This window comes from Helianthus annuus, chromosome 7 (assembly GCF_002127325.2).
Source record: "Helianthus annuus cultivar XRQ/B chromosome 7, HanXRQr2.0-SUNRISE, whole genome shotgun sequence".
Taxonomy (NCBI): domain Eukaryota; kingdom Viridiplantae; phylum Streptophyta; class Magnoliopsida; order Asterales; family Asteraceae; genus Helianthus; species Helianthus annuus.
In genome coordinates this window covers 144,203,287-144,213,252 of record NC_035439.2, presented here as the reverse complement: position 1 = coordinate 144,213,252, position 9,966 = coordinate 144,203,287, and the positions used below count along the sequence as shown (strand labels likewise).

The following is a 9,966-nucleotide window of genomic DNA, read 5'->3' as shown; positions in this document are numbered from 1 at the left end:
GATCAATGGTAGACTCATGTGGAATGATCTTGTGCAATTAAATTTCCTATATAAGGAGCCTTTGTTGCAACATTGTTCTTGCACACTTAAAAATTATTCACAACACTCTATCTGGAGTTTCCTGGAGCTCAAGCTATTTTTCTTGAGTTCCAAATTCGTGTTAAGGACCATTGTAAGTGTTCTTAACCCCCTAAGTTCAAGTTTTATTAGCTTAATGACCAAAAGTCAAAGCCGTTGTAATTAAGCTTTGACTTAGTGATTAATCACTAATGGTCCAGTCATTTTTCGAATTGAAAGTGGCTATGGGTTGGTAATTATGTGGGTAATAAACCCTTAAAAGGGTACCCTCTGATTATCACTCTAACTTGGTCAATTGTCGGGTCAAACTTAGTATTAAAAAGTCAACAGAAAGCTATTTTGCAAATAAATTCATAATTAGCAATGTAGAAGCTATGGAACCTGTTTTAACACTAAGATAACTTGGTAATTAATGTAAGAACATGTCTAAGCATGTTCAACCCGACAATTCTGAGTTTAGGCTCGGTTCGGAACCGAAAGTCGCAAAAGAAGACTTTTGCTTTGACTTTCAGTTCTGACCCGATTTAGCTTATTTTAGAAATGCCTTAGGGTCCCATTAGGACCATATTATAAGTTAGTAAAACTCTCTGAGGTTATACTACATGGTTCCTTAATACTCCGATTCATTTGCATGTTTCCGTTATATGCTTAAAAGTTGACCATTATGCCCTTTTGACATTAAAATGAGATTTTTGAAAATGTGAGAGGACCAAAACCTTTATTACTAATTATTAAACATTTCCTAAAAATTTGACATCAGTTTGAGGTCTAAATTAGGAGTTATGCTCAATATCGTAATTTGAAAGCTTTTTATTAATTAAACGGCATATTTAGCATAAAGCCTATTTAAACCCAAATTTTTACACCAAACCTTTTACCCACTGATGTAATATAATATTTTGAGATTTTTGAAGATTTTTATTTATTTTTAAACTGATCATAACATAGGGTTATTGCTTTGATTCGGTAATTGTCGGTTATACCCCTTTTGCTAATAAAATGAGTTTTACATAACATTTTGATACCAAACCTTACTGATTTTATATGTTAAATAAAATATTTATAGCCCTTTGGACTGATAAAAATCTCAGCTTTACTTATAAAACCCGAAAATCGCTTAAAACCACCTTTTTACGTGTTTTAAACGCATAGTATAGGTTAAAACTATTTTTGACATATAAGACTTAATATCTACTGATGTTTTAAGTAAATTTTTATATTTTAACAATAAGCAAAAGTTTTGAACTCATATTTCCAAATTTGACCTTTAAAGCTCATGTGAAATTACCAAAATGCCTCTACGGTGCATAGTTTGGTTATATATGATAAATTTCACATATATGCAATACCCTAATGATATGACCTGCAAAAATAATTATTTTTACTGATCATTTCAAATCAGAACCTCAGATTTATATTTAACCTCTTTTATAACCTTTAAAATGACCAAAATACCCCTACGGGGCTTAATTTGAGTTTAAATCCGTTTTGGGCATAATGGAAGGTATCCTACTGATATCACAACATATTTAATGCATATTAACTTAGGAAACCTGTTCATGACTCTTTTGTTTACCCGTTATGCATTTTTCACGTTCGGTGCGGTTTATGTAACTAGTTTGCATAAATTAACCGAAACGGGTCAAACCTTATCATTTTATCTCAAAATCCAGAATGTGTTTAGTTTACCCATATTATACAAGTCTTCAAACTTGTCGGGTCTAAATCACATTCTAATCCGGTCTTCGCTTAATCTTGCGTTTTGAACCGTATATCTTCCTTTAAAACTAACCGGTCTAAGTTTAGACTTAATTAAGACCCGTTAGGAAACTAATAGGTTAATTAAAACCTTCGTTCCAGATTTAGGAGACCAGTAAAAGATACTTGCACTTGCTGATTTGTACGGCTGGGATAAATTTGTATAATTTGCTCAGGTAAATACTTTTAACTTATTTTCCGTTATACGGGCTTGGGATACGGTATTATAATAATGTCGCTTGGTCGGGTGTGTAATTGTTTAAATCGGATTGTGATTAATATATTTGCATAACCCGTTTTGTTGGGTATATGGCCTTTGGGGGGTTAATGACCATGTCCTGGATATCCCCGGCTCATTCATTGAAATGGCCACGACTTAAGCACGGGGTGTAGGCATACACCTGACAGTTGCGTATGTATAAATGGTAATCCACAATAAGGAGTTCTCCTTGTGGGCATTATACCTGTGGTGTGTCAGTTAATCTTGTCCGGCTCTTCTAACCGACCCTAACGGACGACAAACATATAAATCTGTATACAAGATTATTTTTAAAATAGTTGTCCCAAGTTATAAAAGATTAATTGTGCCTTGTGCATTTAAATCAATTTTCTTAAAAGTTTTTAAAAGAGTCGGTTAATTGTATTTACCAGTGTAAACTGAAGTATTTTCCAAAAAGGCTAAAGTGCAGGTACTAGGCGGAATAGGCTGGCTACTCCTGAGTGAATAAATAAGAGTCTTGCAAGCTTTGTCACTTAAAATCTGTTGAACAATTATCTTCTTTTATTTTGATCCGCCTGTGGATCCTTTACATTCCGTTGTAATACTTTGTTACTTTCATTTCGGTTTGTAATATTTTACTTTTAGACTTCCGCTGTGCATTTAAACTGTGATTTTTGACTATGATGATATCAACTACGTCACGATACTCCCCACCGGGCCCACTGATAATACGTGGAAATATCGGGGTGTGACAGAAGAACTAGTTGTGGAGTGGATGTAGGTCAGATTATACTGAACCACTATAAATCTTGTGTTCTTGTTCTTAAGATTAGAGTGTGTGAGTGTGTGAGCTTGCTGCATATTGTTCTAGTGTTTGTGTGAATTGTGTTCTGACCTTAACAACGGGTATCAGAGCTCAGGCTCTTCATTGATTCACACGAACTAGTAGCAAAAGAGGTGAAGAAGAAGATACATGTCAGGACTAGGGTTCCGATTTGAAGACATCCTCTGTAGAAATCGTGACTAGGGTTTGTCGACCCAGTAGTCGCCGCCACTGCCGCTCGTCTTCCCGCCGCCACTAGCACAGCCGTCGTCATCAGTTCCTAACTCCGTTTGGGTTCGCACCATTGCCTAGGGGTTACAAAATTGGAGACCATTGTTGCTGAATATAGCATCTAAGGTTCCAAAAATCTAAGACCTAGGGTTTCAATTCTGCCCTTGAGTTGACTGATTTTGTGAAATTGTGGAGAAGAAGAAACAATACGTGTTTTTCTTTTCTTTTCTTTTAGGACAATCAAGTTTCTCTTATCTGCAAAAATAACCCCTAACTTTGACAAAGTTCTTATCAACCATCTTTATTTTGCTCAGTGCCATTTTAAAGCTTAAAACAGATAAGTTTTTTTTGTTTCCGTGTATTGCTTCCGCTAGTATAATTATCATTCAACAGTACAAATTTGTTTAGTTTGTAGCAAATTGAGAATTATTCATTAAAAATGGCAGAAGATAGTAAAATCAAGATTGACAAGTTTGATGGTAGTGATTATGGATTTTGGAGAATGCAAATTGAGGATTTGTTGTATCAAAAGGGTTTGCATTTGCCTATGTTGGGACAACAACCGGATGACATGTATGATGAAGAATGGAAGTTCCTGGACAGACAAGCTTTGGGTGTGGTTAGGCTTTCTTTGGCAAAGAGTGTTGCGTATAACATTGTCAATGAAACAACAACTTACGGTGTATTGAAAGCTTTGTCCAACATGTATGAAAAACCATCTGCTTCAAACAAAGCATTCCTCATCCGACAATTGGTTAACACCAAGATGAAGGAAGGCATGTCGGTTACCTCTCACATAAATGAGTTTAACTCGATTATCTCTCGTTTAGGCTCAGTTGAAATAAAGTTTGATGATGAAGTACAAGCGCTCCTCCTTCTATCATCTTTGCCCGATAGTTGGTCAGGCGCAGTCATAGCTGTTAGTAGTGCATCCGGCACTACCAAACTCACTTTTGAGAGTATTCGTGACTTGATTATAAATGAAGATATCAGACGGAGAAGCAATAATAAAACTTCCAATTCAAGTTCTTTATTGCACACAGAAAGTAGAGGAAGAAGAAACAATAGAGGAACTAATCGAGGTAGGTCAAAGTCCAGAAAAAGGGGGCAGTCAAAGAGCAGAAAAGACATTAAATGTTGGAATTGCAAAGAAAAATGTCACTTTAGAAGCCAATGTACAAAACAAGCTGCAAAGAAAGAAGTAAACAGTGTATCCTCTGAAGAATCAGGAGATGCTCTCATATGTTGTTTTGAGAATTCAGCGGAATCCTAGATTATGGATTCTGGTGCTTCTTTCCATGCTATCTCATGGCAAGATATGGTCAAGAACATTGACGAAGCTTGGGGGTCGATTTTTCCTAATTCCACGGGGGGGGGGGGGGGGACGTATATACCTAAAAATTTCTATACGAAGGTACTGTTACGCGTCGAAAAGTTCGGGTTCCCGTCCCAAGGAAGCTGCGCCCCTGGTCAAGAATCTACGGACAGGTAACTTTGCTAAAGTTCGTTTAGCCGATGATCAAATGGTTGATATTACGCATTAGTATTACGGGTATACCAGTCAATCCAAACGACGTCGTACGAACTGAGTAATAAAATCGACCCACTCACACTCAGGTGCTATTGGCAACCTTTTTCTCGTGCTACACATAACGAACCTTCTCATCATCATTCACCTGCCAGATTCCAATAATAATTCTTCCATATCAATCATTCTGCTACAGGTACGCATTTCTTCTCCTTCTTCTTCTTCCAGATCTCGCATTGTTCTTACAATTTCAACGGATTCTTCAGTTATGCGTTGATTTCTGTAAGTTTTTAGATATAAATGTTTGAGATGTTTAGGTTTTGTTGATCTGTTTGTTATTCGTGTATCCATTGACGAGTTGAAGTTGTTTAACTACTCAAATTTGACCTGATAATTAGTTAATTACAGCTTAGATTCAGCTTAAGTTTGAGAACCGTATAATTCTCCATTGTTTCTAGGTATTGAGGTTTATCGTTCTGACATAACGAAAACCTAATCAATTTGTGAGGATAAATGGATAATTACAAAGAAATGTTATCTATAACTCGTAGTTATTGTAATATAACTACAAACAGATTATAACTACTATATTCTATGTAATAATTGTCATGTTTGATGTATTGAAGTTAGCTCTAGTGTATATTGCAGGTAGATTTATGTATTATTTATCGAACCGTTTGTTATAGGAGTATGTTGATCTGATTGTTATTTGTGTATGAATTGACAAGTTGAAGTTGTGTAACTACTCATATTTGACCTGATAATTACAGTTAGGTTCAGATTAAGTTTGAGGACCGTATCGTTGTGGAATAACGAAAACCTAATCAGTTTGTGAGGATAATTACGAAGAAATGTAACCTAATCATAACTCGTAGTGTTGATAAAAGTGATTACAATAAATGTTATTTACCTAACAAATCATAATCTTCATGTTTGATGTATTGAAGTTAGCTCTAGTGTAAATTGCAGGTAGATTTGTGTAATATTTATCGAACTGTTTGTTATAGGAGTATGATGAGAATAACTCGAAGGAAACTTAATCTAGTGACATAGCTCCTAATTATGAAATAGATAATTACAATAAGGATTATGCGCATTCCTTGCGGTATGCACAGACAATGTATATATGTGTGGGCGCTCAGGGGGCAAAAGTGAAAGTGCACTAATTTTAACGTTATTTTACTAATTTCGTTAAAAGAGGGGGATGGTTAATCATGCATCATGTGGTAGCGTTGATAGCCGAAAGACAAAGGGGGTACATGCACTAATCGGCGTTTGTCTCAATTGCTTAGTGTTATGTGCCTTATGTCCAAGGCTTGATGCAAAACTACTATCGAGCCGGGGGTCTCACTAGAAGCAGCCTCACTATTCCTACGGGGTAGAGGTAAGGCTATCTACATCTTACCCTCCTCAGACCCTACCTTAGCTTTGCTATTGGCGGGATATACTGAGTATGATGATGATGATGATGATGATGATGATGATGATGATGATGATGATGATGATGTATGGCATTCCTTGCATCATTTGGATAGACCCAAAGAAACCTGCTGCTCCTTGTATAACATCAGTTTGAATTTGTATTTTGTTGATCACACTGCCAAGAATGGGACCTTTGTTGCTGCATGGACTGAGGCAAAAACATTACTTCTATTATAATCTGTGTTGAAACATTGTGATGACTAGGATCTTGTAGCTCAAACTATTCAAACAAAGATTAAACTAGATTGTATCTTTAAGCTTATGCAACTACCTTTTTGGAACCTTGCGAGTCATTCCCTTAAATATTTATTTTATCTATTGTTAGGACAAAATTCGCTAGTATTAATCTCATACTCTGCAAACTTTTATGAGTTTTAAACTAGTTATCATGCTATTTGTGTGAATGCCGCGAGTTGTTGCTGACTTGCTGCTATGTAACATCATGTTTTGGGGACACAAATGTTCCGTATACGTATCAAATGTGGTGAACCCATGTTGTTTAGATTTATATCACTATATGATTTGACTAAAGGATGTTTTTATGTTGGCCGGCATGTTGCAGATGTAAGTAATGAAGATGTCGATGGATCTGTAGGCGAACTTATTCGAACTTTGTATGTTTCTTTGTTCTATATTTCATTAGCAATGAACCGTTCTATTGGTAATCGATTGTCTGGTTTAGGTATTTATTTTTTTCTTTCCAGTCTATGCATTTGCAGCACTGCCACCGTTGCTCTTGCTGCTGAAGGAATCTAATATACCCTGAAGAGCAATCAACATTTAAAAAGAAAAAAATCATCCTACATTACAAGATACAATGTCTACAAACAATAGTTCTGGAGTCGACGATGACATATCTAACGAACGTAAAATCAAAACCCGTGTTAATCTGCATATCGAAACCTCTCGAAGGGGATTTCTAACCGATGGGGATATCCAAACTGCAAGTGACGGTAGTCTAACAAACAGAACCTCGAGTTTCCTTCCATTCGGTAATTTAGGTACGCCAACCGCACATTTCCAACGAATTGCCCAACAAAAAGATGAGTTCTCACGCAAGGTACCTTCCAGCACAAGTCAAAAGATCCGCGATCGTCTATCGAGAGTCTTCTCTAAGAAAATCGAATGGGTGTCGCTTCAAACAATGGCGAAAGAGTGGATACGAAACCCGATGAATATGGTTCTGTTAATCTGGATTATATGTGTTGCAGTCTCCGGTGCGATACTCTTCCTTGTAATGACGGGAATGTTAAACCACGCGCTACCGAGAAAAACTCAAAGAGACGCTTGGTTTGAAGTCAACAATCAAATCCTAAACGCACTGTTTACGCTCATGTGTTTATACCAACACCCGCAACGTCTTTATCACCTTGTACTTTTGTTAAGATGGCGATCAGAAGACGTTACGAAGTTAAGAAAAATATACTGTAAAGACGGAACGTATAAACCGCACGAATGGGCACACATGTTGGTTGTTATCTTGCTACTTAACCTTAATTGTCTTGCACAGTACGCTTTATGCGGTTTAAACGTTGGTTACAAACGATCCGAAAGACCCGCAATCGGGGTCGCGATAACTATCTCCGTAGCAATCGGGGCACCTGCGATTGCCGGTGTGTATTGTGTCGTTAGCCCACTCGGTAAAGATTATGTTACAGCTTCTGATGAAGAATCACAACTTAAACAAGATAATGTTAGTAATAGTCAACCAAGTCAACAAAGGATCAAATCGTTTGAACGGAGATTCTCATTCACCCCACGAGATGAAAGAGCAAGCGAAACTAGTCCGAAATGGAGTGGGGGTATATTCGACTTTTGGGAAGATATCTCGTTAGCGTATCTCTCGTTATTTTGTAGCTTTTGTGTTTTCGGATGGAATATGGAGAGACTCGGGTTTGGAAACATGTACGTTCATATCGCAACGTTTCTTCTGTTTTGTTTGGCGCCTTTTTGGATATTTAATCTGGCTGCTATTAATATCGACAACGAGACTGCACGAGAAGCGTTAGGGGTTACAGGGATATTTCTGTGTTTATTCGGTTTGCTTTACGGCGGGTTTTGGAGAATTCAAATGAGAAAAAGATTTAATTTACCTCCGTCTGATTCATGTTGTGGTAAACCGGCTGTTACCGATTGTGCGTTGTGGCTTTTCTGTTGCTGGTGTTCGCTTGCTCAAGAGGTCCGAACGGGAAATTCGTATGATATTAAAGAAGATAAGTTTTATAACAAATCAAGTGGTGAAAATAATCAGATTTCTGTATCGGCTTTACCACACGAAGAAGAATTTGGTTTCGAATCCGGACCAAAATCTCCACTTCAAAACACTTCATTGACACCCTATACATCCAACTCTCCTAGTCCTAGCCGGTTTTCGAAACAACATCAGGGTGTTGAAGAAAATTCTCTTTCGAGAAGTAACGATGTAACTCTAGAACCGCCTGTTCCATCTGTTATACATAGAGAAGATAATTGAGGAAAAAGAATTAAAAAAAATCTAATTTGTATGATATAATTGTAAGGCGTAATGACTAACTCTATCTCCCCTGTATTTGATTTTTCTATTTTTCCATTTCATGTAAAGTTCTTTATTTTCTTTCGTTTGTTTCAGTGTTCTACTTACAAAGTTTTAATGATGTCGAGTTTCAACAAGCTTGAGCTTTTTTTTGGATTCTTTTGATGCATTTTATAGAAACCTGAAAGCGGATTCAGTTGTTTAAGTTCTCGTTTATGTAGTTGCAGCACTCTTTTAAATATTTTTTTTTTCATAAAGCCGCTAAATATCAATTACTGACGTCATCCTTCTATTGTAAAAGCCAGTTAAGCCAGTTAAGGACCAGCAGTGGTGGAAACATATATGCTTGACCTAATTTCTCAATGCTGACTCACCAACCGACCCGACAATGATCGATGGCAGAATGGTACGAACAGATTTTGATTAACTGCTAGTTTGATTAATTGATTCAAGTTATTGAAACCTTAATAGTCTTTGTTACTTTCAATATCGGTAAATTGTCAGTCACTGCATGCTTTCCTTAGTCTACAACTTGTGTTTCTGATGATATGGGAACCAATTAAGCATCCACTAACTTATATTACTTGGTTTCCACAGATAATGACTAGAAAAGCAGTGGGAATCTATGTCACCTGCAAATTATACTTTGGTAAGATTGCTTTTCCATCATTTGCTGGTAAAATAAAATATTATTTAAATGGAATTGGTACTTAGAATATGTGTCTGCACAAAGTTTTTCAGATCATTTATTTAAAACATATATATTATTGTAATAATACAGGGTTTAAAATCACATTAACAATTTTATGATTTATAAAAGCCGAAAAATAAAGCTTATGCCTTCTTGTTTTGACTTTTTTATCAAGCTTAAAAAAATGATTGCTGTTCGTAGCCTGGTTTGGCCGGTTTTGACAAAAGTTATAGGCCAAACAACTAACACGGTTTTAAGGAACAACAAACGAAACCGGTAGGGTTGGGTTGGGTTGGGTGAACCGGCTGGTTTGGCGGTTTGATTTAATTGTTTTTATTTTCTTCAAAATCACTATTTTGCATTATATATTTTAAAATGATAAAGATGCTTTATGAGTATAATACATATAAGTAATAGGTATACAAGGTAGGGATCCTGTACATTAATCCAGAAGTGTGAGAAGTGTATTATAACACTATATAACACCATATAAACACCGTATAACACTATGTAACACCATATAACACCATATAACACATATGTAACACTATATAACAAATATAACACTATACATCTATCATAGACATGCTATCAGACAAAATATAGTGTTATATTTGTTATATAGTGTTATATAGTGTTACAT

The 9,966-nt window shown here is 36.2% G+C and overlaps 1 protein-coding gene across 3 annotated transcripts; it reads left to right on the top strand.

Moving 5' to 3' along the window:
• Positions 1–4,739: 4,739 nt before the first annotated feature.
• On the top strand, positions 4,740–8,769 carry LOC110869024. Of its 3 annotated transcripts, none has more exons than XM_022118317.2 (3): positions 4,740–4,834; positions 6,683–6,734; positions 6,840–8,769. In XM_022118317.2, exon 3 carries the CDS (start codon positions 6,938–6,940, stop codon positions 8,591–8,593), a length of 1,656 nt encoding a protein of 551 aa, XP_021974009.1. In that variant the 5' UTR covers positions 4,740–4,834; positions 6,683–6,734; positions 6,840–6,937; the 3' UTR covers positions 8,594–8,769. The 3 variants fall into 3 exon arrangements, with proteins under 3 accessions (XP_021974009.1, XP_021974006.1, XP_021974007.1); XM_022118314.2 differs by having other exon boundaries at positions 6,825–8,769; XM_022118315.2 differs by lacking the exon at positions 4,740–4,834 and adding an exon at positions 4,840–4,920 and having other exon boundaries at positions 6,825–8,769.
• The last annotated feature ends 1,197 nt before the right edge of the window (positions 8,770–9,966 follow it).

Coding starts and splice junctions, on each gene's coding strand:
- LOC110869024 (XM_022118317.2), top strand. CDS start 6,938: ATGTCTACAAACAATAGTTCTGGAGTCGACGATGACATATCTAACGAA.